At 31.3% G+C, this 27,988-nt stretch overlaps 1 protein-coding gene and 1 long non-coding RNA gene across 3 annotated transcripts in view; one reads left to right on the plus strand and one right to left on the minus strand.

Moving 5' to 3' along the window:
• LOC146996669 (uncharacterized) overlaps positions 1-1,871 on the plus strand; it is a 53,004-nt gene extending 51,133 nt beyond the window's left edge. The window contains exon 3 of the long non-coding RNA XR_015041572.1: positions 1,664-1,871. This is a non-coding gene — a long non-coding RNA (uncharacterized LOC146996669). The remainder of the gene's footprint in view (positions 1-1,663) is intronic.
• Positions 1,872-3,905: 2,034 nt separating this feature from the next.
• LOC118186017 (uncharacterized) lies at positions 3,906-27,736 on the minus strand. 2 transcript variants are annotated; one of them, XM_035355998.2, is made up of 5 exons: positions 27,585-27,736; positions 19,515-19,576; positions 9,962-10,103; positions 7,297-7,427; positions 3,906-5,842 (listed from the first exon to the last, which is right to left on the minus strand). In XM_035355998.2, the coding sequence occupies exons 2-5, from the start codon at positions 19,570-19,572 to the stop codon at positions 5,667-5,669; spliced, it is 507 nt and encodes a 168-aa protein (XP_035211889.1). In that variant the 5' UTR covers positions 19,573-19,576; positions 27,585-27,736; the 3' UTR covers positions 3,906-5,666. The 2 variants fall into 2 exon arrangements, with proteins under 2 accessions (XP_035211889.1, XP_035211896.1); XM_035356005.2 differs by having other exon boundaries at positions 19,515-19,572; positions 27,585-27,685.
• Between the last annotated feature and the right edge of the window lie 252 nt (positions 27,737-27,988).

Raw genomic sequence — 27,988 nt, forward strand, 5'->3', positions numbered from 1 at the left:
CACAAAAACGCCCATGCAGCCAGCCCGTTCGTGGGACTCGAGCCGAACTACCAGTGTTCAGCGACTTTACCGCTCGGCTTCGAAAAAGAGTATCGTTACTATTACATACACTTAAAGGAGAGGTTTGTGAAAAACCGGTTCTGTTATCTAAATAACACAATAACACGCACTTTCAACATCTGAATCACTGCAGTATTTAAAATTTATTCTGAAATTTCATTAACTACTGTCCATTAATTTAATAGATTAACACCGCGAGTTGAGATACTTTCCAGTTAATACAGCAGATACGTTTTTATATTTCAAATGACGTCAAAAGAGTCTGATGCATCTTAAAGCAATAAAATTTCTGAACTCGCAGTAGAGAAGACCTTGAGTAATGTATGAGAAGGATATCAGTAAGCCGCTAAATAAATGCCTTACATCTTCATGTTTGGTGACTACATTTAAGAAATCCCATGGAAAAGAGAAGTTTTGGTTTTTTTCGTGCTTTCCTTAATAATTGTCTTCAGCTTCAACAATTAGTTATTTCATGAGAATATAAATTAAATTTTATGTACATACTTTGTTAAATTTCACCTTCTTGGTACTTAGGCCACGTAAAATTCTATTCAACAGTATAATCACAAAATATTTTTAAAAAATCTTTAGAATCTCTAAAAAGAATCTTTAGAATTCAACACCCCCCGCAAAAAAAATTCACAAAATATTTAAAAACACTCTTTAGAATTTGCGATAGACAGTATCACGCGCTGGAGATAAAATAGTTTTCCCCGTACACTGTTGCCACTGCTTGCTTTGAAATCAGCGAGTTTGTAAATAAAAAAATTGTTGAAGTTTTACCAGATGTGAAAAAGATAATAATAAGAAAGATCTAAAGTTTTGAAATTTTATATTACACCCAAAGGGGCCTTTTTTTTTTTTTTTTTTTAACATTTTGTGTGTTACCTTTATTTTTAAATATCATGTCCTTCGCACTAAAATCATAAAATTCAATTCAACAGCAATCTCGCAAAATAATTTAAAAAGAACACACCTTTAAAATTTCCGATTCACAGTCCCTGGATATAAAAATGTTTTTTTCATACAGTGTTGTAATTGCTCACTTTGAAATCGCTGAGTTTCTTGGTCAAAAACTCATAAATGCTTTACAAAATATGAAATAGATAAGAAAACAAATTCCAAATTTGGCTTCCCAGATGCCCATATTCGAGTGGATATATGGTGACAACAATTTGAAAAGTGAAATGCCACAAAATGCAAGACTGAAATTAATAGCCTTTTTGGACTAATGACCTTTGGGCAAACAAGTTCGAAATTCAAAATTTTGAGCTTCCAATTATCCTTGTTCGGGAGGATGATTCCGTTATTCAAAATTCGAAGGCTCCAGGTACCATTGTTTTTCATAATGCAAGAAACGTGATTACATTCATGCAGATTTTTCATTATTTAATCTCTTTAAATGTAATACAGGGCAATAATATAAAAACTGGTGGCAACAATATAAAAACTGATACGCCGTTTATAGTGATTCAACGCAAAATGCCATTTTGAGACTAATATCCCTTTTGGGCTAATAAAAAGAGAAAAAAGCAAAAATTGTTAGCCATCTTACTAAGATTTTTGTGGAAATTTTATTAATGCTTTGTGCTTCTTTTCCTAGCTCATCCCCAGGATGTTCACAACTGTGGTATCCCATGGTGTTCCTGGGTCTTCACAACTGTCGTATCCTCGACAATTACACAAACTGTGGATGATACAAAGTATCACAGAAACTTCTGTCATATCAGCAAAGGTGGACACAATAATCATTTATGAAACATTTTTAAAAACTTGGTTAGTTTACTTTTGTTACAATAAAAAACTTGTTAGAAAAAAATTGCTAATGTTTGCATATTTTGTTTGTTTTAAAATTTGTGAATAATCCTACATAAAATTATTTTCATTAAGACATTTCATATGCTATCATGAAATCATCTGAACATTTTTTTAATAATATTGATAAAAGAATAAAGCAATCATGTACTGCAAACTCTTTCCTGAGAAATTTCTACAGATGAAGAGGATCCTCAATTTTATCAAATCTACAAGATTCTTCTTTAAAAAATGATAAAAAAAGTAAATTTAAAAAAAAAAAACTTATTTTAAGAAAAGTTTTTAACACAAGCCAAAATCTGCGTTTAAAGAAAAATAAATTAAAAATGCAATTTTCAAAAATGCTGCTATATTTATTAAGAAAGTTCAAATGAAATTTAGTAAATTAAATGCACAACTCTTAAATATATAAGTTGATTTATAAGATTCGTCTCTGCTATTCCACATAAACTAAATTAGAACCTACAATGAACCTGGCGAATTCTCGCATAGGCATGAATTAATTACCAGCTCAGAAGAAGTGTGAAAATAACACTTGATTAATTAAAGTGAGAACATAAATGAACGATCTTCGTGCCCTCAAAAACGCCACCAACTAGCGGTGAAACTTAAATGTAGACTATAAATCAATTCAAATTTAAAGTAGAATAGTGCTGGATTAGCATGTTAAGCTATTGTTTAACAGGTTGATTAAAAAAAAAAAAAAAAAAAAAAACCAGCACGTGTGACAATAATCCAAAATGGCCAAGAGGCTTACTAGCATGACAGCGAGATTGACTGCTCGATAGCAATAATGCCAGCTATTCAAACAACGTCTTTAACTTATGGTTTGAAGACTAACAGATCTTCTGTACTCTGAAATTATAAACACCTCGTGTTTTTTTATTTTAATGTTTATTCCACATATACCAATATATGATACATCACTAAAACTGCACTACTAAAAACTAAAATGTGTATATTATCTATCTTATTACAGTGGAATTTCATTTTAACTAATGGCTCCCATGAGTTTTCCTCTCTTCTGACTCAGAATATGTTAGCTGGTATTACCAATACATGCAAATAGGAAGAGCATGATGACCAAGCTCACAGCCCAGACTACAAACCTTATCCAAAGCTTTTTAACCCTTTGACTACTAATGGGACTACAATCTCCTTTGGAAAATCAAGATGCCATTGCGCTCGTTGTACACAAATGAACATTGAAAAAAGAACAAATACGAGTTGTCCAATATATAATGTTGGGTTATGCAAAGAATGTTTTACCCCATACCATACGTTGCAAAATCTATTTTATATAACAAAGTTTTCCAGAATAACAGGTGTGTTTATAATAAGTTGATCGCTACATGTGGGACATATGTATCCCAGCCTTTGGCTTGAAAACCGTTCGTCAAAAAAAAATCCCAAATGCTAAATTTACCTTATTTCTGACATATTTCGTTCCCTTGGATAGAAAACGGTTAATATATATATATATATATATTTTTTAATTCAATCAAAGGGTTAAGAAAAGTTGCAGCACAAGTGATGTGACCAATATTACACAGTTAATTACTTGTCTGTTATACACAGTACTACAGAAAGAAAAAAATTCCACTATTAACCAGAACTTACTGAAGAACTATCTATACAAAATGTCCATAACAGCAACAGAAAATATCAATGTCGGGTATTTAGCTGACTTTAACACATTTAAGTAATTTAAAAATGCAGACTTTTACCTGGTTACAAACTTAAATAACATTACAACTAATAATAAAGTAGTTCTACTCTTTATTTTCCTAATTTCCAGACTTTAACAACCTTGCTCAACGGACGGACAAATGGAGCTGTCTACCATAAACAATACAATACAGTACAGTACATTTAATGAAAATTCTGCCATATTTACTCACACATTACAAATCACTAACGCTAAAATTTGATAAGACAATGTCACAACTGTATTGCTTTAACACTGATATTAAAACATAGTTTTAAGTTAGAAAAATGCAAAAGTCAAATATTAAAAATCACAATGCTAATTCACTATACATACTTTATTGACATAATTCTACAATATAGGAATTTATATACTGTTCGGAGAACAATTAAATACAAAACAATGCTTAGATAAAAAGTAAATTTAAAAAGCTCAAATGTTCATTTCTCACAGAAGCTGAAATACACAATGTAGCAGCATATATGACTATCAATTACCAAAGTTCTGGAAAGATTAAAAAAACTAGATGTAGCCCTCATCCAAATATATATTAACATCAAACAGTTTAGTAGACTAATTTGTACTGTAATTTATTAAAAAATATTAGTAAAAAAACCATTTTTTTTAAACCTTTAAAATTTCAAAACAGTGTAGAAATTCAATGGATTTTGAAATGTATACATGAAATAGAAATTTAAATTTAGTATGGAGTGAAAATACACCAAAATTTTATTTTAGAAAATATAAAAAAAGTGTCAAAAATGTCAGCTATTTGAAAACACTGTAAATCTCTCTGCTTGCAATCTCATTAATGTTATTCACTGCTATGAACAAAAATATTTAAATATGGAGAAAGGTAACTGGATTCATAGTGAATGGACGCATGAGATATTTTAGCTAGCTACGCAATTTGCACTCTTCATTACATGTAAATTCTCATTACTTGTTTCTTTTTGCAAAAAATTTCGAAAATCTGATAAAAGGATTTTATAACCTTTGGTGCAAATTCTTGTAAAGAAATGAGTTAAAAAAATTAATTTAACAAAGTATAAATGAAAGAACTTTCCAGTTCCAAATTATGAGTGTTAGTTAAATTATTACTGTACTTTTACTGACAAACAGAAAATCAAAATAAAGCTATCTGATGATAAATAAAAAGATTAAAACAATAAAATTTTAGTCATATAAAAACCTGAATCTTAATAATCAGGACAAAAAGGACGCACGTAAAGAGAAAACGAGGTTTCTTTTCCTCATTCTCTTTTTTGATAAAAAATATTACATATATCTTTAGAAAAAAAAAAAACTGTCTCAGCTTAGAGATATTAGTGAAATAGTACAGATTCAAGACCTATATAGAGCTAATTCATACATTACAACACATAAAACTTTTGGCAGCTAACTTTTATGATAATTATGAAATGCACATTTTACTTTAATGTTGTATTTCTCCCTGTAATTACATGACCTGCCCCCTTCCAGCCTATATTCATATAAAAATGATATTATAGTAACAAGGTTACAAATACCATGTTTGTATGACTGCTGGCACAGCTGAAGGTAATCAGTTATATATATAAAACATCACAAAACAGTACTAACACGATTACAAGTACAAATTTTTACATTAAAATATACATAAATATATACATTCCATTTAAAGATTTATTGATATTGTACACTGAGAGTACACGATACAAATGAAATAAGAATACAACCCAACAAATGATTGACTTTTCTTATATACAAAATACAGATCTTGCATAGATTCAAATATCAATTTACAAATTTGAACTGCAGAATATAATTCAAGTGAACAATAAACTGAATAACAGCATATTTCATAACTTGTAAATTGGCACAAGATCAGAGATATTCTTGTTCGGTTACTGAGCACATTTTAAATATTTTTATTTTGTTTACATTTAATTTTTTACATAAGGCAAATGATGGCAATAAAAGTTGCCAGAAATTAAATAAAACTTCACACTATTAACTAACTTTGAAATTGATTCAGTATCATGTTAATAATGCCAAAACTTAATGTGCTATACATAAAATGCATCTTTGATGATAAAGGAAATTAATATTTATAATTTGGATTAACAGGGGGCTGGTAGGTATCATGAGGGTATGGTGGTGGATACTGTGAGGGACCTGAGGGAGGAGGTGCATGTACAATTACACCAGACTGTGCAGAATACATAGGAGGAGAAACTGAAGATGTTGGCGGGTTTTGTTGTTGTGCAGGTACTGGTGCTGAAAAAAATAGCATAAATAATAAATATAAAATAAAAAGCTTTTGTTTCTGTAACCAAAAATATAAAAATTTACGCTACTGGGAAAAAAAAAATTCTCTGCATAAATAATATTCTGAAACACTTGACAAGCAAAAAATTATTTAAGTTATATATCTTTATTAAAAATATATGCATGTAAGAAATATGGAACAAGTTCTAAAAATATTCTCTATAGCATTAAATTCAGCAGATGCCATATTTCTTGTTCAGTTTATATACAAATACTTCAGTCTAACCTATTTTAATATGACAACACTGCATTTGATTAAATCAGCTGAGCAAATTCAGAAAATATTGATAATAAATATGAACATAAATTCTAATCACATAATGTTAGCTCACAGGAATTTAGAAGGGAAAAGAAGGTGGGAATTTCTTCACATATATCTGCATTACTGCACCATTAGCTTCCACATTTCTTAACGACAAAGCATGTTTAGTAACTGCTTATGTTAGACTGAACTTTAGGAAGAACTTTAATAAAAATTAAAATATGAACCCAGCTTACACTTGAAGATTCAAGAAAAACAGAAATTTAGCAAAGAGAAATTTTTTGAATTCCCAGACAAATTTAAATTTTCGCTCTGCAACCTCCATATAAAGGCACTAAACAAACTCTGCTGAAACAGATTATTTAAATTGAGAAATATATCGTACTTACTACAACAAAATAACTTTTATCTATTCAATAATTAAAAAGAGATCTTATCAAAGTTTTAAAAATAGAATCAATATATATTCTCAAATCAAACAAACAAATACTAAATAAAATAAAAAACCAATAGCAATAATAATAAATTAATAGTAGCAAAATATAATTATGAAAGTACTTAGAAATTTTCTGTTAACAAATGCTCTAAATATGTTGAATTATGAATCAGAAATACATGGGTGACCAAGCATTCCTGACTAACAAATTTTAACTTATCTTCAATCAATATCACATACAAATTTAACAGCTAACTTAAAAAATAAATAAATAAAAGTTCCACAACAGATTTAATATAAATTTATTTAAAAACAGTCTATGTACATTAGGTACATTTCTCGAATACTCAAATATCTCTGGAAATTCTGATATTAAGTACAATATTTCAGAAGAAATCAAACTAAAAAAAAAAAAAAAAAAAGCTAAAACAGCTGCTGATTACAATGTGATTATATGTAGAGGACATAGATATTATACAATCATAGAAGACTGGCCTTCAGATTTCCATCTTTGATTATACTGACACAATGTCACAGTTTAAACACGAAATAACACACTAATACTTTTTTAGGAATGTTAATAAACTGGAGTAATGAAGAGGCGTACAAGATAGCAGTTTGCACAAAATTTATGTAATTAAAATTTCAATCTTGCTAAGTGAAATGCAATCAGGATTTTCACATGTAAAAGCAATGTAGTCTAACCATAAATAACAGTTCCACGCTGTACTCTACGTCTTGCTAAGAGGCAGCAACTGCAGAAACAACAGCAGCACAGAGTGATAATTATCACAAGGATCAAGAGTCCAACTATCATTCCAGCTATAATGGCAGAGCTAAAAACAGAACAAAAGTGAAATTAATGATTTTATATTTATAAATTTAAATTAAGATACTTCATGCAATTTTTTTCTATTCCATAATTTTTAAACCTATTTTACGTAACAAGAAAACACATTAATCTGATAGATTCAAGTACCTTGAATGAATCATGATTATTTTTCCGATTTGGAATTTGTTGCAATGAATTAACTTCGGTAACAAAGTATTTAAAAACAATCTCATGCGAACATCATGACTTCCTATTAAATTATGCACATTTTTTGCTGCATTTGATTTAAATATATTTCCTCAAATTTAATTAGAGATATTTCTCATTCAATTAATACAGTTCTCACTTAACGGCAGAGCAAAAATAGATGAAAAAAGCATCTTGATTAAAAATTGTAAAATACAGAAAAACACACAACAAAAAATGGCTAATCTTTGAATATGGTAACAGGTAGTTTCGCGACATTTTGGTAAGGCGATAAAGGTTATTAGCTAGGACTTTAGCAGTGCACATGGATAAAGTAAAGAGTGTGCGCAATGCCATTTTTGTGCAATTCTGAAATTTTTTTTTCAGTGAAAATAGGTCGACATGTACATGGATGATACCGTGTATGTGCAATTCTTAAAAACGCGGCAAGCAGTGGACGATTCTGCACTTTCTCCCAATTTTGCACATAATCTTCGTCATGATTAAGCACTTTTGTTCCATAAAAGTTCTAGCATAAGCGTAATTCTGCTAGCAGATTGTTGGAAAAAAAATGTTGATTAAAAAAAAGCCTTTTCTTCCTGAAAACAAAATGGCATCCAAAAACAAACTAGTGGGTTGCTGTAGCAGGGTTGGTCGCCAAATTTTCGCCAAAAATCGCTAAGTTACCATAATCCAAAGATTAACCAAAAAAATTTCAGAAAAAATTACAACAAAAACAAGCAATACAGCAATGGGCAGGAAGATTTTTTGATGCACAAACTGGATGTTTACTTTTGGTTCCACTTGGGAAAAATACACTGAAGTTGGTGCACAAACTGACTTAATTTACTATTCTACTAAGAGTTTCAAATGCAAACAAATGGTGGCTTCATTAGGCTTAATACCACTTAGACAACTAGACAACTTTTAAATTGTTTATAATTCTAGAACTATTGCATACAGACTAACTTAAGACATAAAAACCTTAACCAGAACATAAGAGCAACATAATTTAATCTTCTCAATTCAAGCAAATGTACAATTTACTAATATATAAGATTTAAAAAAAAACTGAGCTTACAGAGCACCAAGTAACAGAGGGTTTTATATATATGTAATAAAAACAGAGGGAGAAACAGAGCAGTGTTGATGCGTAAGGATAGATCGTAGAGCCATATTGGAGAGGAAGAATTCTGATTGTGTAGTATGCTAATATGTTGACTTCGTAATATCTAAGAAACTTGTTAGTCAAGACAGTTTTTATTCCACTTTTATTTGAAAATACATTTGTGGCCACAGCTTACTTGGCACTCTAATCATTCACTTACTTGGCCTTTTCAGAACATTTACATTTTAAAATACTACTGCAATAGGAAGAGATTGACAGAAATAGCATCCAAACAGCATGGAAGTTAAAGATAAAAGTGGTGCATTTATCCAATATGGAAGTTTGCCAAGAGGAAGGTTTTGGTTTAGTTTAGAAAAGTTTCAGTTCCCAAGAGTTATGTCATCAGTGCTGCACAGGCCAAGCAAGATGGAATGATCTATAAATGAAGCAATCCAAAGAAGTTATGATTTTTAGAACAGAGAGGGAGAATTAAAGGGTTACCATTAGTTTAAATTATAATTTTTATTTACATATTTTTTGGGTTATGGAACACATCCTCTGCAGGAAAACATGATACTAATCTAGTCAATGCCAAATATACCATTCTACATAATTTAACAAATGTTTTATAAAAAATCAGAAACATATCCCTTTAAAAAAAGTTTACTGTGTATAAAATAGCCAAATTTAATGGGAATATAATATACAGGATTAGAACTATTAAATTTTAATGTGCATAAAATAGTCAAATTGAATGGGAATATAATATACAGGATTAAAACTATAATGCTACAAATTTATAAAAATTATCAGTTAGACATATAATAAATTAAATGCAATTACAATTATATCAAACAGAAATGTTAAAAAATAAAGGTTTAAATTATTAAAAACATTTTTTATTATTTAAATCAATCCATCTATTGACTGGATTGATTAAATTTAACAGAAAAAGTAGAGTATCTTGCCAAAAGGAAATATGCTGAGAACTTGCAATTTGCAAGACTACATGGGCAGTAAATTAAAGACTTCATATTTCATCAAATGGCCAAGTGACAAAAAATGATAAATGAATGACATCATATTGTAACATTTCAAAAGCTTTAAAAAGAATATGGTAAAAAAGTTTTCAGCATTAAAATTTGGGAAGCATTACATAACTTTAAATGTTATAACATGAAATTCCATATTATAACTTTTTAAATGCAATCTTCAATGCAAAAATAACAGCTGTAAGTACTTACTTGTTCTGAATATATTCACCAATATCACAACAATATGGCACATTATTTGCAGAATTACAGCAAAATTCTTTATTGGAGTCCATTAAAATCGTTGGGCAATTAAGCTCTAACCCCAAAGGCATAGGGCACTTCATGGCATAAGCTGAAAATTTTCAAGTCAATAAATAAAAGATATGTAAACACCATCATTTAAATACATTTATCATTTTAATTTTAGTGTGCAATACATTTATCATTTTAATTTTAGCTGGGCACAAGTAATAAATTGCCAGTTGCTGTTTCAGTTGCCATCACTGATACTGCAACAATTTCCCGTCACTCTCTACGGGGATTTCTGACAAAATTTGTTACTTTACTAGGATTCTAGTATATTTAATTTACAATGAGAATTGTAATTGTTTGGCCTCTTACTTTGCTCTAAAGAACTAAGAGGCCAAACTATTTCTTCAAGAAAAAGAAATTTTGCCCCCAAATGCAACTTGTGTGAAAAAATGAAACCAAGTTGCATTTTGCAGACAACATTAAACTGTGGTGCAATATTGCATAAAAAGAATATCCATTCCTACAAAAAAGTTTTTAAATCAATTCATTCCTACATGTCTCCTACAAAATAAATAAATAAACGATTCATAAAAAGTAACATGGTTTAAATCATCGAAACTGAGTTTTGTAAAGCTTCTGAAATTCACTTACGATTGAAGCAAATTTTAAATGATATTAAAAGATAGTAAAAGTTTTTGGCCTCTTAACTGAATATAGAAAAAAAGCTTTTTTAAAATTACTGTATATGTATATTATAAATGCAGTTTCAATGTCTAAGTTAATGCTTTCTGGATTTATAATTGAAAAATACCTTGTATTTTATACAGTTAGTATTATTGCTCATTAAATCATTTAAAAAAAATTGAGTATAAGCCCCCCACACAAAAAAAAGTTTACCCCCTACTACTAGGCATTAACTAAAGATGTAATGTAGCATCACAGTATTTTAAATAAATAAAAAAAAAAAAAAAAAAAAAGAAGAGTGTGCTGACATTTTTGGCCAGCTAAGGGAAAATGCATATGCATTTTGATACTTTGGTACTATTACAACTACTTTGATACAAATTGCCAATTTTTTTTTAAGAAGAAAAAGAATGGCCATTTCATATTGGAGAAAGTTATTTACTTCATATCATACATGTTATTAGGCACATATTTTTAGTTCAAAATTTATCCCAAAGAACTATAAAACTACTTACAAATGGTATCTTTCGCATATTATTACTACAGTCTACAACAGTCTTACCAGCCACTTCTGACTCTTCCAAGCAAAATTTAATGTACGTTAATTCTTTCCTCCTCCAGTATATACATTTGACTGCTGTAGTAAATGGCAGATGACTATTCTTGAATCAATTACTCCTTTAGCATCAATGTGTTTGTTACACTCTTTCATGTTGCATTTCCAAACAGGCTGTTTTCCAGTATCTCACAGATATTTACATACTCTCATTATAAAAGCTTTTTAAATTTGACAAGCAAAAACTCATTTTTGTAAGGCAATAAATTTCAAGTTTTGACTCTTCCTTGTTACAATGCCCACCACATTTAAATGTCAACACTGGCAAACTTAATCACTCAGTCTGCATGTAAATTTTAGATACTGCCAAAAGCTTATGCTGTATCCATTTAAAAAAAAGTATTAGAGGTATTCGGTACGAAACGTAGCAACAATCAATATGGCTAAAATTTGAACACAACACTTTGGGATAACTTACTGAGACAACTAAGGTGTGAGTGTAGTGTCCAGTGTGGTTGTGCACATCACGTGCAGGTGGCCATAGAAGATATACAGGAGAAGCAGGCAGTTGTGCGTTCTGTACAGTTGACACGGCAGTGCATACGAGAGTATCATAGCATTTACATTCAAAAATTCAATGACTGAGGAGCAGTGAGATATTATCCAATCTCTGACTGTGGAAGTAATTAAACCCACTGATATTCATCACAGAATGCTGGATGTACACGGAGTAGACTCTATGTCTGACAAGTAAGCAAGAAAGTAGGGTGCCATTTTCATAAAGGTCCGGGGAGTGTTTAAGTATTGACCCGAGACCAGGTCAATAATAATCTCTAGTCTCTACTCCTGCTACTTAAAGCATCTGCAGCTTGTTTGCATTGGTTACCTACCAGTAATTGGGTTTGAATCCAGGTTTTGGAATACCTAGTTTTTCTCGCTCCTTATTAGGCAAGAGGAAAAGTAGTGCTACCTCACTCCTTATTAGGCAAAAGGACAAACAGTGTTAAGTTACTTTTAGGTGGGCTTTAGTGTAATGTAGGCTAACACGATGCAAAATGGGAAGGCTTGCTGGCACTGGCCTCAAATAATGGCCGATATGGGCTGATGAAAAAAAAATGAAGTGGGCCAAACGTCTGAAGAAAAGAAAGATAGCATGAGCTGAATGAAGGCCTGGGCAGCAAGCAATTGGCTGAAAAGAAAGCAGAGTTCTGAAAGACTTAAGCTTGGCCTGTTAAGGCAAAAGCATGACACCAACTGTGAATACTATCATCCAATTACAAGATTTGCCATACCAGCAAATTCTTTTACCCGGGTCTTCCAAATGACTTCTATGCTTTATTAAAAATATTACAAAAATTACAAAGAATATATATATGAGAACACAGATTAATTAGAATAACTAAATTTACAATATTAAAAGATAATAATGAATAAAAAGTAAGAAATTGATTTCATTCTCTGAAGAAAGACTTGGCTGATCTTTACAATATGGTAACTGGTAGTTTGGCGACATTTTGGAGGCGATAAAGGTTACTACCTGGGACTTTGGTAATAATGTGAGCAGTACTCAGTTCCGATTACGCATTATTTTGTGTGAGGGAAATGAGAGATCATGTGATATGTCATGTGATATTAATGGACGAATTACGGTTCTTTAATCGGAAAAGGGGGGGAAATCAGGAAAAAATCTGGAAATTTTGTATTTGCCTTTATTCTGTGTTGTGTGAAACAGTGTTCGTTAATTTTTGGATCCCATGGCCCTAACTAAAGTGAATTCGAAATGGGTATTTAGTGGGACTGAAAGGGGTAATAAGTGTTTCTTTAAGGTTGTGCGAGATAGAAGTAAAGATGTTTTATTAAGTTATTTATTTTACCTGGTACCTTGGTGTGAACTATAAGTATGATTTTAAAGATCCTGAAACAGAAATAAGAAAAGTTTATCAGTCACGTAATCAAGATTCTGAAGAAGAATAGGTAAGTTAGTATTTTTAATTATTTGAGGATATTATTTTTATGCATTGTTCTAAATGTAAGGTGGAAGTAAAGTAATTTGCGTAAACGTGCATGGAAATAATTTAAATATTTGACACTAAGAATTTGTAACCATTTGTAATGAAGTAAAGGTATGAGTTAGTGACGTTTGTAATATAATAGATAATGTAGAGGTAAAAGTTTTTGGATATTTTATTTATTTTATACGGGGAAATGTTCATATTTGGAATGGGTATGTACTTTTTCGCGATCAGGTAATTTCATATATGTTCCTTTTACCGAGTTTAAAGATTCAGAAAATTGTTATGCATTTTCGTGAAATTTTTCTAATTTATGAGAAAAAAGCAGTGTACATGGTTATAGTGAAGAGTGTGCGCAATGCCATTTTTGTGCAATTCTGGGATTTTTTTAAGTAAAAATAAGTCGACGTGTACATGGTTTAGTGATATTTTAATTAAATGATAGTTATTTTGTGAATTTTATGTTTGTAGGAATTTGGTATACGTTTAAGTTGAAGTAAACGTGCATGGAAATAATTTCAATATTTGACACTAAGTATTTGTAATGCTTGCGGTATGAATTCGTTGGTGACGTGTATAATATAATAGATGATTTAGAGGTAAAAGGTTTTGGATATTTTATTTATTTTATATGTGGAAATGTTCATATTTGAAAAGGGTATAAACTTTTTCGCTATCAGGTAATTTCATATATGTTCTTTTTACCGGGTTTAAAGATTCAGAAAATTGTCATGTATTTTCGTGAAATTTTTCTAATTTATGAGAAAAAAGCAGTGTACATGGATATAGTGAAGAGTGTGCGCAATGCCATTTTTGTGTAATTCTGGGATATTTTTTTAAAGTAAAAATAAGTCGGCATGTACATGCTTTATGTGTATGTGTTATTTTGAAAAACGCGTAAGGAGTATGGTATTGTGCACTTTTTCCCAATTTTGCAGTGAATATTTGTCATGATTAAGCAGTTTTGTTAGATAAAATTTCTAGCATAAGTGTAATTCGGCTAGTAGATTGTTGGAAGAAGTGTTCAGTAGATAAAAAGAAAAGAAACATGTCTTTACTTCGTGAAGACAAAATGGCGGCAGGAAAAAAAATAGAGGGTTGCTGTAGGAGAGTTGGTCGGCAAATTTTCGCCAAAAAAACGCCAAGTTACCATAATGTAAAGATCAACCAAAGACTTTGTTTGAAGCCATTATCTCTGGTGATGGAAGGTGACATGGATGACATTATCCTGTATTCGGGGCAGGAGGTTATGTAGTTTGACGTGCCAGTTAGCTGAATGCTGGGTGTGTTGATGTAGATGGAAACCTATCCTTTATAGTATTGCTTTATATGGTTAAATTACTTAAGTCCAGGTGTTCTTCACAGCCAAACTTATCAACAAGGAGGAAACTTAACAACCTGGTGAGAAATTATCAACGTGTCACAGTGAGAATGTAAGTGATGGTAGGGGCCAATGTTGGAACACTGAACAACAGGTTAGGCTACCGAAAGGTGCATGCACAGTGGGTTCGGAAGAAGCTCAGCGAACCAACGCTGTGTCCAGGAAACTGTGTATGGACCTAGCACAGCAACACCTGTTCTGGGATCACGAAGCCTCTGCTTTCCTCTAGCGCCATCACTTCGAATCCGATGAAGCTGGACAGCATGCTTTATCATCCCCTCTGAAAACTTCAAAGCTGTTCTCTCGGCAGGCAAGGTGATGCTCACCATAGTTTTTGACGTCTGAGGTCAGATACTCATAGAATTACACAAATGCAGTGATGAACTCCGTCCATCAAGAACAAACAGCCTGGGCTGCTCACGGAGGAAGTGATTCTTCTCTACGATAACTCACATATACATGTCTCAAGTTCACACATAGTGTAATGGCCAAGTTCAAGAGAGAACAGTTTAAGCATCTGCTCTACAGCCAGAATTTCATGTGTTTGTTCCACTAAAAAAGCATTTCAAACAAAAGCACTCAACTCAGATGATGAACTGAAAGATATAATGGAGGATTGCTCCTTCAGCCACAGGAATTCTGGAACCAGGAAATCCTACAGTTCATGAAACAGTGGGAGTGCTGTCAGGCCTCTGGCGATTATTTGTGAATAAAGACTCTAATTATAACCACAGTGTTGTTTCATACCATTTTATTTGAACACCCTTCATACCCAAGTTCATTCTTTTTAAAAAAAACTAACAACAAATCTGAAGAAAGATGATTACATTTATTTGGGGCTCACTCAGTGCAATAATATCCCTTAAATATCAAAGCAACCTATCTTAGCAAAGTCTGATAATATGTGATACAGTCAAAAGTCGTTAATTCGGACCTCAAAGCTACAAACTTTCTGCGCATGCGTCTTGTGCGCGTGCGCAAAATACGTTTACGAATGCGTGTTTAATGTATAACGAACGGTATAAGCTAAGCTAAAATGATCTAATTCAGTTAATATTGCAGATTGTGTTGTTCCTTAATCTTCGAATTGGATCCGGCTTATTATTTTTGCAGACTGTTAGAGCAATTTTATAAAAGTAAGCTTGAATTTTCAATTATGTCAAATAGAATTTCTGATATATATTTATTAATATGTAAAGGATCTACAAAATAAAAGTATGTTTCAATGTTCATTAAACAAAAAGTGGAATTGCTGCAAAAAATGGATAAAGGGATATCCTTTGTTTATCTAACAATTCCAAAATCCGTTTATCAGTTTCACGCCGCCACGCGTAATTAATTGGAAGTTGATCTGTCAGCACTATCTTTATCTTCAGGGCAGGTGTTTTTATTTTATTTGGCTTATAATTCCTTACTAAATGTAGTATTTCATCTCTGTCTTTGATATGAATTAAATCAAATTCCTCCTCATTATAATTCGCTTCCGATAGCGAAGAAAGTAACAGAGGTTATTGAAAACGAAAAAATTTCGATGGACAAATTAGTCGGTAGACACAGCAATTATAGGACTTCAACAACGGAACTTTGTAATTGAACAAGAAATTATGTCTGTTTATAGAATTAAAGAGTATGTGTTATCACATAAAAAACGAAGCAACTTAAACAACTTACATTGAAAGAAATGTTTTATAAAGTAAACAAATAAATATTAAGCTTTTTTTTTTTTGTAAATTTTGATACCCTTTAGCTCATAATCGTTCTTTATTTCATAAATTACGGTTACATATTTTTAATTTTATAATTTCTGCATGCCATCTTACCAAATTTAAACTGATGATCTATAATCCGGAAAAAATCGATAAATTGGAAATCGCCAAAGTCCCGACGAGTCCGGATTAACAACTTTTGGCTGTATAACAGCCTGATAACATGCAGAAATAAAACAGTTCATTTACTTAATGTTATGATACCAAGAGCATTTCCAACATTAATGATATGGGAGATTTTTCACAAATGTTTCGGCTATAATGTTCTAAATGGAAACTAAAAGAATTATAGACAGAAAATTAAATTCAGCTGTTATTTTACATTCATAATTATATGGAAAATGACAGTCTTTCAAACTTCAAACAATTAATCATTAATTTTTCTTTATAATACAGTCAAAAGTCGTTAATTCGGACACCCATAATTCGGAATGATCTATAATCCGGACCTCAAAACTAAAAACTTTCTACACATGCGCATAGGTGTTTACGCGTGCGCGTAAGACCTTTTACGACTGCGCATATGAGTGTGCGCAAGTGCAGAATACGTTTTCGCGTGCGTGTTTTATGTATAATGGACGTATAAGCTAAAATTATCTAATTATCTATTTCAGTTAATGTTGATGATTGCGTTGTTCCTTAATTTTTGAATTGGATCCGGCTTATTATTTTTTGCAGACTGTAAGAGCAATTTTATAAAAGTAAACTTGAACTTTCGATTATATCAAATAGAATTTCCGATATATATTTGTTAATATGTAAAGGATCTAAAGCGAAAGTATGTTTTGAAATTCGAAATCTGTTTATCAATTACGCAGCAGCGAGCGGGAGCGGGCACGTAATGAATTGGAAGTTGATCTGTCAGCATTATCCTTATCTTCAGGGCAGATGTTTTTATTTTATTTGGCTTATAATTCCTTACCAAATTAGTATTTCATCTCGATGTGCTAGCGAAGAAAGTGACAGAGGTTAGTGAAAACGAAAAAATTTCGATTGACAAATTAGTCGGTGTTCTTGACACAGCAATTATAGGACTTGAACAGCGGAACTTTGTAGCTGAACAAGAAATTATGTCTGTTTAATAGAATTAAAGAGAAAGTATTATCACATGAAACGAAGCAAAACTTAAACAACTTACCTTGAAAGAAATGTTTAATAAAGTAAACAAATAAATATTAAGCTTTTTCTTTTTGAAAATTCTGATACCCTTTAGATCATAATTGTTCTTTATTTCATAAATTACGGTTTCATATTTTTAATTTTAGAATTTCTGCATGCCATCTTGCGAGATTTAAACTGATGATCTATAATCCGGAAAAATCGATAATCCGAAGTCCCGACGAGTCCGGATTAACGACTTTTGACTGTATAAGAGTTCCAGCCTGTGAATTAGAAAATTATAAAGTGTTTAAGACATTCTTAAAAAAAAACTATTGGTGAAAAAGCAATTAATCATGATAGCAGTGAAATAAATCACCAGTCTGCTTTTATATATATGGGATGCTTTTATATATATGGGACAATGATATGACACTATCCACAATAAAAATGGGTTTAAGAGACATTGATTTTCTCTGCAAATGACATAGGCGCAAATATCTAAACACTAACAGTGTTTATTTATTTACACAGAATAATTTTGAAAATAATATAAAGGTGCAAATATCTAAACACTAACAGTATTTATTTACTTACACAGAATAATTTTGAAAATAATATAAAATTCACTCACTACGTAAGGAACTACTCTTATACGTGTCCTCAGGTCACCAAACATTTTTAGCGAGAAACTCCACGCTGCCATATTACTATCTAAATGTTTTGTCTACATTTCGAACTTTAAGCCTAAAATGTCTCCAAAATCGCAGTTTTCGCATATGCAAAAACCACATTTTGAACACACAATTTAAGCTAAAAATCCGAAACAAAAACAAAAAATTTAGATAGCAAAAACAAAGTTTCTAACCAAAGATATTTGACAAGAATCCATGTACACAACGATATGTTTTAACTTTAAAAAACAACAACAAATTGCACAATCAAGGCAACGAATGAATCTACGAACTACGCACACCTCGCTTTAATAAATTAATACATTTCAAAGAATATCATGTACACAGCATTCTGTTTCAACTTTAAAAAACATCTACGAATTGCACAATTTAGGCACTATGCACTAATCAACAAAATAAACTAACTAAAATAAATTTCAAACAATTAAAAAAAAAAAAAAAAAAAAAAAAACAATAACGACAGAAATTCATATTAAAAAAACAATGAACATAACATTTTACAAAATAAGAACAAGAATAAAATAAAATGCACTTACCATGAATGAATTCTTTTTCGAACAGCAGAAATACCAATTTCATACCGCCTTTAACATGCCGCCATGTACTCACTATCCTATTTATATAACAGCAAGACACACTATCCAGAAAATTCATGCTACGGTTCACAAATAAATGTTCAAAACCTTCTTTTACTAAATCCTTGTAAGATTTCCATCCATCCAAAAAAATAACTGTACCAGGCTCAATTCACTCTTTAATACACTGCATCAGCCTTTCCCTACTTCTATCATGCACAGCAACTAAAAATAATCTCCCAGACCCTCTTTCCACACCTCCAAATACCCACTGCCCCTCAACAGGATGGCCATGATGATGTTTCCTTTTGGCGAACTTCGATTCATCAACTTCCAACACTTTATCTTTCCCCCCTATCTTCTCAGACACACAGCATTATACAGAGCAGACTCGTTAACAACTCCAACATCGTACCTTTTAATACTAAATTTCCTTTGCACACAATGTAAAATACGCGACTGAAATCTTGCCACCACGTCTCCAACATAGACCATTTCAAAACACACACCACGAGCAATTAATTGAACTACTCCAGCAAAAGATCTTTCAACATCAACAGGGTTGCCATACAATACACACTTGCGCCATAAACCAGCACTGAACACATATCACCACATTTGTTGATATTAGGGCGCATATAAGAGTAGAGCCCTATGTAAATATTACTGACTGAAATTATTATTAATACAATTTAATACTTAATGATTATAAATTGTTTAAAAATAAAATTTAACATAGTATACCTTCATAAGAAAACTGCAAAAGTAACGCTCCCAAAAGAAACACGCTTGGACGAAACATCTTCCTTGAAAACAAAATGAATCATTATGCACCTACTTTAACATTTTAAAATCATACAGAAAATTATCAAATTAGCAACATGATCTAAATTTTATAATATACTGTACTGTAACAAAATTATTTTTCTACGAAAAACTCGAATAAAAAATGCAGAAATATTTATTTCAATATCCTTTTTAAATTATTTTTCAATCCTTGTGATTTTTTTCATATATTTCTATAATGAAGAAAAATATACACTGCTGGCCATTAAAACTGAAACATCAGGAAGAAATAATCTGATGAACGTCAAAATCACATGAAAGGAAGAAGAGGTTGGGATATGCAAATGAGTATTATTTCAGCACATTTAGACAATGCAGGAGGGAGAAATGACATCTGAAACACTGCATAAAAGAAAAGTTCTGTAGTGAATTTCTCATTCGGAAAGTGCTTTGTAATGTCGGGGTTTGAACAGAAGTATTGTGATATGCCTTGAATAATAAGAAGAAATGCTTACCAGAAAGTGTCAGAATTCAAGAGAGGCGGGATTGTTGCCATCGAAAGTATGAATTATTGTTCTGTGATATTGCCCATCGCACTGGTCGATATCCAACAACTGTCATGCAAACTTGGAATCTATGGGTTGCTGAGGGTCATACTGAACAGCACGCAGAATCCATGACTAACCCTAAGAAGACAACATATTGTAGCCCTGCAAAACTGTACAACCACATGTTTGCATCATGCCCAGTATCCGCTCGTACGGTTCCTCGATGTTTGAAGCAGCATGGCGACCATTACTTCGGCTTCCCTTGACAATGCAGCATAGGGAGAGATGGTGACTGGTGCACCAAATGGCAAAGCTGAATACAGGAGCAAAGCAATGTCACATGCACTATTCTGATGGCCATATAAGTGTCTGGAAGCTCCGAGGTGACTGCACGTCACCTGCTTGCTTTCGATATCAGCATAGAGACCCTGCACCTGGCGTGATGGTTTCGGCAGCCATTGGGTACATGACATGGACATCTCTGATTTGGATTGACGGTTATTTGAATGCACATCGGTACATTTCAGACGTCTTACATCCAGTGGTTATGCCATATCTTACAACAAGATAATGCAAGACCACATGCTGCACGTCGTGCTCTGACCTTCCTTGATACACAGGGAATTTGATCATTGTATTTCCTTTCCTTCATGATGTTGCAATTTTAATGGCCAACAGCGTATTTTGCTTTTTAACTAAATTTACTGAATGAGCTTTGTATTGAACTAAAAAATTCTATTGAAGAAATTAAGAAAAAATATTAAGAAGAAATTAAGAAAAAATATTAATAGAGAGTACAGCTTTCAGCATCTTGACATTTATTCCGACATGGCTGATCAACCGTGACCTTCGAGAAACAAGGCTGTCCAGCTCTCTCGTGACGTCACGATGAAGAGTGCAAAGAAATCTCTCTCCTGCATTCGAAGTGAGTGAACCCACAGTACGCTAATTTTATGTTATTCCGATGTAAAGTAAATAGGAGATTATTAAATAAATGATTACACATTTAAAACATTTAAACATATTAAAACATTTATTATATTTCATGCTTTAAGACTTCAGATATCTGAGCTTATTTTTCTTAATACTTGATAAAAATTTTCACCTGGATGATAAATTATTTATATTAGTCTCATTTTATTTTCCATAGATTGGATAAACTTTCCAACACTTCATAATGCGAAAATGTCAAGCTTTCGAACTGCAAACGAAACACTGCTATTATTTTTCATTCATATGTAAACATGAAAAATATGAATAAAAAAAGAGCATTTTACAAGAACCAACTTTTTCTTACAGACTTTTTTTAAATAATACTTAATTTTCTTCAGTATGGCCATAAAATGGAAGAACTAGCATTTTCGGTTATTACATTTATTTTTTTTAACAAATTTTAGTGTAGAAGATCTTTCATAATAAACTAAATATTAAAAAGGAATATTTCATCATTTATCGATTGATATAAATATATTAAAATTTATTTTTTAATAATGTCAACATTGTTTTAATCTGCAAATGGTGCTATTGTTATTATTAACATAATTATTAAACTTGCAGTGATCCAGATTCTTACAGAATAAAAACCAAACATCTATTTTTAATCTGTCAGAGAAAATCATTTTACTTTAAATTTTGCCGACTGTCCTTATTAAACACTTTTTTAATTGAGATATGAATTCTTACTATTACTCTTTAGCGAAATCTTGATATGTCCACGTTAGAGTTTTTGATCATAATAGTTAATTTCGTAGCTCTCTAGATCGAAAGTTGTACCTGCAACTATGTGCGAGTTCTGATTTTTTGGATCACTTATATGTATCCTTAAGGAATTGTAAAGGGGAAAAAATAATAATTCTCTGAAAATTTAATAGACAACATTCTGAAAGGAACACACTGCAGAATTATGTTTTAAATTTTAAAATATGCAAGGCAGTTAGCCGAGGTTCCCACATCTCGTTACTGAAGCGCACGTGGTAGAGCCTATATCAGATCAGGAAAGTGCAATGATAATATAGGATACCGGACGTCCCTTGCAAAAGCACTTCATTCTCCCAGTATATTTAATCTTTTTTAATTGTTTATTCTATTGTATCATCATGTACTCTATAGTTTTCAAAAATGTAGAATTTTGCTAACGTATGAAGTTTAATTTAAAAAACGTAACAGCAAAATTTTAGTGGGAGGAAATTCTAAGCTTTATAAGCGACTGGTGTAACAATATTGTTTTCAAGTTTTGTTTATATATTTGAAAAATATAATATTAATTACAATTTTCACAATAATTTTGAAAATATGACAAAAAAGTTTAAAAAAAGGGTAATGTGAAAAACATCATTACTTTTAAATCTTTAAATCTATAATGGCAAGTACATTAAAAATAAAACTGAAATAAATTAGATATTACAAATCATTTAATGCTATATGATTAATATATAATCATAATGCACAGAGTTTCAGCAATACATAAAACAAAATTTACTATACATTAAATAATCCTGTAGTATTATGGATTTAATTAATTTATTGTTTACCTTTATATATTACACTAGTTATTTTTACTTTTTTAATATTTTACACTAGTTTTTCAGTAGAAATCACTTTAGCTTTAAAACCAGACGTATTAAACGTATCGAATATTTAATCTGGTTTTCTTTAAATATCAATAAAAATCACTGTAATGAAACCTCACCCTGCTGTTTTTAGTCTGAATGAAGTCCTTCCGTTTTATTGCACGTATCCATTTGCACATCTGCATCAACAGGAAAAGCGAAAATATGTATTGTAATTTCAGTTACATCGCGGCACTGAACACATGTAAGACATTATATTGTTTCTGGAACAACACACAACTTGCAAAAAAACTCGAATTTAAAGTGTCCGACTACGAAAAAAGCACAGTATATATAGTCAAAAGTCGTTAATCCGAACTCGTTGGGACTTCGGCGATTCCGGATTATAGATCATCAGTTTAAATCTCGTAAGATGGCATGCAGAAATTCTAAAATTAAAAATATTAAACCGTAATTTATGAAATAAAGAACAATTATGATCTAAAGGGTATCAAAATTTACAAAAAAAAAAAAAAAAAAGTTTAATATTTATTTGTTTACTTTATTAAACATTTCTCTTAATGTAACTTGTTTAAGTTGCTTCATTTTATGTGATAATACTTTCTCTTTAATTCTATAAACAGACATAATTTCTTGTTCAGTTACAAAGTTCCGCTGTTCAAGTCCCGTTAATTGCTGTGCCGAGAATACCGACTAACTTGTCAATCGAAATTTTTTCGTTTTCACTAACCTCTCTGTCACATTCTTCATGTCTTTATCCATTTTTTGCAGCAATTCCACTTTTTGTTTGTTGGACATCGAAACATACTTTCGTTTTGTAGATCCTTTGGAAGTTCCAGCATCGGAAATTCTATTTGACATAATCGAAAGTTCAAGTTTACTTTTATAAAATTCCTCTTACAGTCTGCAAAAAATAATAAGCAGGATCCAATTCGAAGATTAAGGAACAATGCAATCATTAACATTAACTGAAATAGATAATTAGATAATTTTAGCTTACATCATCCGTTATACATTAAACGCGCAGGCAAAAACGTATTCTGCACTTGCGCACACGCATATGCGCAATAGTCAAGGTCTTACACGCATGCGTAAAACGCCTGTGCGCATGTGCCAACGCGGCGCATGCGCAGAAAGTTTTTAGCTTTGAGGTCCGAATTAACGACTTTTGACTGTACCAAGATTTTAGGTCAAAAATTGCAGTTCAGCCACTTCTCTCGTAGCAATGGCGACTAACAGTAACCTTTGACCCAACGCTGCCCTCAAACCCAAAGAGGTGTGCACTCTCTGTACTGACATCACGCGCTCTACGTCACTGAGCTGTAAGGCCTTGTTCTCGAAGGCCACAGTTCAACGCACTGACCCCCTTTTTCATTTATTAATCATGCTGCATAATTTAAAAAGTTCTAGCTTTTTACAGCAATTCTATCTTTTCACTCTGAATTGTCATTTATCAAACAGAATTTTTTGCATATTAGGTCATTCGAGCCTCGCAGCCTGCTATTCTAAATGCGTATAGATACCCAGCGTGTAGATAAGTTAACCTGTTCAGGTCTATGATCACATGATTCTCCCTTCACAATCTTCAATATCATATATGGTCTTTCCAGGTCTTGAGGCCCGTGATCACTGCAATGTGATTTCACATTGGAACTTTTCCTCAAGTTTTTAAATGACATTATATGGCAGTTTTAAAGTCCATTATATTTTTAGTAATGTTCCACAGAGCTCTGATCTCCAATTAGCTCTTTGGGTTCTAAATTAATTTTGACTTATGTTAGATCAGGGGAATTTGAACATGGAAACAACAGTTCAAAGGACTATGTTTTATTGTGCACTATGTTTCTGCTTATATTTTGATGGAAAAGTGACGAAGACAGTTCACAATAAGCAAAAATGTTTTTCTTAAAAGAAAAAAAAAAAACTTGACCTATTATGAATTCAAAATCTGCTATGTAAGACTTCATTCTGAACAAGGTTTTGATATGTATCATACATAAGCTTTAAAATTTTTAAATATTATTTAGCAGTTTTCTCACATTTACCTTATATTTTGCTTTATTAAATTTTCTACTATTTTATCTACATTTTGAAAACTTGTATTCAAATTTATAAAATTTGTGTCATTTATATACACTTTCTGAAATAAAATGAACAAGACAATTTTTATAACTGCTAAACTAGCGCAAAGTATATAACAGGACTTTATAAATACGAATACAATCAAAAGTTGTTAATTCGGACACCCATAATCCGGACCTCAAAGTTACAAACTATCTGCGCGTTGGACCTTTACGGCTGCGAATATACGTGTGCGCATGCACAAAATACGTTTACGAATGCGTGTTTAATGTATAACGGACGGTATAAGCTAAGCTAAAATGATCTAATTCAGTTAATGTTGCAGATTGCGTTGTTCCTTAATCCTCGAATTGGATCCGGCTTATTATTTTTTGCAGACTGTTAGAGCAATTTTATAAAAGTAAGCTTGAACTTTCGATTATGTCAAATAGAATTTCTGATATATATTTACTAATATGTAAAGGATCTACAAAGCGAAAGTATGTTTCGAAGTCCATTAAACAAAAAGTGGAATTGCTGCAAAAAATGGATAAAGGCATATTCTTTGTTTATCTAACAATTCCAAAATCCGTTTATCAGTTTCACGCCGCCACGCGTAATTAATTGGAAATTGATCTGTCAGCACTATCTTTATCTTCAGGGCAGGTGTTTTTATTTTATTTTGCTTATAATTCCTTACTAAATGTAGTATTTCATCTCGATGTACCGTCTTTGATATGATTTAAATCAAATTCCTCGTCATTATAATTCGCTTCCGATAGCCAAAAAAATGACACAGAGGTTGAAAATGAAAAAATTTCGATTGAAAAATTAGTTGGTATTCTCGACGTAGCAATTATATTATAGGCCTTGAACAGCGGAACTTTGTAACTGAACAAGAAATTATGTCTGTTTATAGAATTAAAGAGAAAGTATTATCACATAAAAAACGAAGCAACTAAAACAACTTACACTGAAAGAAATGTTTAATAAAGTAAACAAATAAATATTAAGCTTCTTCTTTTTGTAAATTTTGATACCCTTTAGATCATAATTGTTCTTTATTTCATAAATTATGGTTTCATATTTTTAATTTTAGAATTTCTGCATGCCATCTAACCAGATTTAAACTGATGATCTATAATACGGAAAAATTGATAATTCGGAATTGCCGAAGTCCCGAAGTTGTCTGGATTAACGACTTTTGACTATAGTTCAATCCCGTCATTACATTCATAAAATTTGTTTGGTCATACGTAGTTTTTACTAGTAAGTTTTTTCAATTTTTAAAGTGTCCATTCCCCCCCTTACAATGTGTATGTATATAAAAGTTTTTTGTATGTAAGCTTTGGATCATTGTCCTGGTAGAATTTTAAATTAATTTTTATACTAAGTTTTTGTGCTGATGATGCTAAATTTTACTTCAAGATGTCAAGGTACTTATACTGATCAATAATACCATTTGTAAATTATATATTACAAACACAGGAATGTGCCATAGATCCCCATACCATAACCTCTGCAGTGTTTAACACTTCATACTAAGTTTTGTTTCCGAAATTCTACTTTGCGTTTTCTACATGTCAGCACTTGTCCATCTGAGCCAAAGATGTTAAATTTGCTTTCAGCAGCAAGCAATACTTTTTTCCAATAGTCAGGTGTCTGTTGTTTTACTGATTTTGTGAAAGCGAGTTGAAGTCTTCAGTCTTTTTTTACCGCAACATAAAATGTTTTTCTGGCTACTTGCCCATGATACCCTGCAGATCGCATACCTCTTCTTACAGTTTCTGGAATTACACATATACCATATAATTCACAAAGTTCCGCAAGAAGTTTAAAAGTACTCGCCTTGGATTCTTCTTAATATTCCTTAAAATAAAGCACTTCATTCCATCAACTTATGGTCTTCCATTCTTTTGTTTTGAATATGATTGTTTTTTATAATGCTTATTAATAACAAAAACTGCAGAATTACTTAAATTAAGTAAATAGGAAATTTTTCTAATAGATTCCCAATTCTTTTGATGCAAATCAATAACTAATCTGTGGGTTTCTATAGATGCTTCCTTTCATGATAGAGACATTGCAAGAAAAAATTTAAATAACAATTTTCTCAAAAAAAAAATTAAGTTATAAAAGCAAATTATTTTTACATTTTTGCCTATCTTATTATCCAAACTATTTCCCCAAAATTTCGTTTTTTATTTATTGCAGACAATTTTAATTACAAATTATGAGAAGAATTTTTTTTTTTTTTTTTCATTTCAGCTTAAAATGTTTTTTTTTTTTTTTTAATTTACCATTTAATTTTTTAAAATTTATTTAGTACAAAGAGAGAAAGCTAAGAAAATATATACTCAAAGGAAAAATATTCTTTATTATATTAATTCAAAGCTTTTCTCCTATTACTTGAAAAAAAAAAAATAAATAAATAAATAAACAAATTATAGTGGCCGGTCACTTTTGTGAGACACTATATCTCATACTTCTACGAGACAAGATATAACATGTATATTTCATCTAAAGTATTCAGGGAATTTCCCAGAACTGAATGCTGACTCTACGTATATAATAATATAGTTTTAATATGGAAAACATTGAAATTATTTTTAGAAAACACGACTATAAATTACTTTTTATTAAACAGGAATATTTTTCTAGCATCTCACACATAAAGAATTAAGGGGATAATTATTTTAACATCTCGATCAGCAACACGCCCATATAAATTCCAATGAACAAGCAGATAACGAAGACCTAATTCTCATACATCAAAATTTTATAATTAGGATAAAAATCAATTTACTAAAAGTTAACAAAATGCATAAAACAATCGCACGAGATCTTACCTTCCTTTTTCTTCCAAAAAGAAAATACAATATATTCTCTAACACTAGAAACGACACAAAGAAACTCTCTCTAGCGAAGTGAAATTAAAGAGAAAGTTGAAGTGTCAGTTATGCGTAATGTTATTGCCGGAAAATGACGTAACGCCCTAAAAATTTCAAGGACGTTGAAGGGACAGTGAAATGTTTGCGGTTGTAATGCCCTCTACGTAATATTCGCATACAAAAATTTAATAATCGGAAAAATGTAATGTAACGGTGCTAATAATATTTTGATTGCATTTGTAAATAAGTCTTTTCAACAGAAACATTAAAATTATAAAATTTTTATAGCGTGCACAGAGGCGGTCGAGAAAGCCCATGTCCATCCGCCCCTCCTCCCCAAAATTTTTCTTGTGAATAAATTG

Source organism: Stegodyphus dumicola, chromosome 6, assembly GCF_044657685.1.
Source record: "Stegodyphus dumicola isolate Sdum_Otavi_A_Nest chromosome 6, ASM4465768v1".
Lineage (NCBI taxonomy): Eukaryota > Metazoa > Arthropoda > Arachnida > Araneae > Eresidae > Stegodyphus > Stegodyphus dumicola.

Bases quoted from the DNA above. Each gene is read 5' to 3' on its own strand.
- LOC118186017 (XM_035355998.2), bottom strand. From the start codon at position 19,572: ATGTTTCGTCCAAGCGTGTTTCTTTTGGGAGCGTTACTTTTGCAGTTT. The intron at 10,104-19,514 runs GTATACTATGTT...GAAAATTTTCAG, and splicing joins TTTGCAGTTTTCTTATGAAG to CTTATGCCATGAAGTGCCCT. The intron at 5,843-7,296 runs GTTAGACTACAT...TATTTTTTTCAG, and splicing joins GCGTGGAACTGTTATTTATG to CACCAGTACCTGCACAACAA.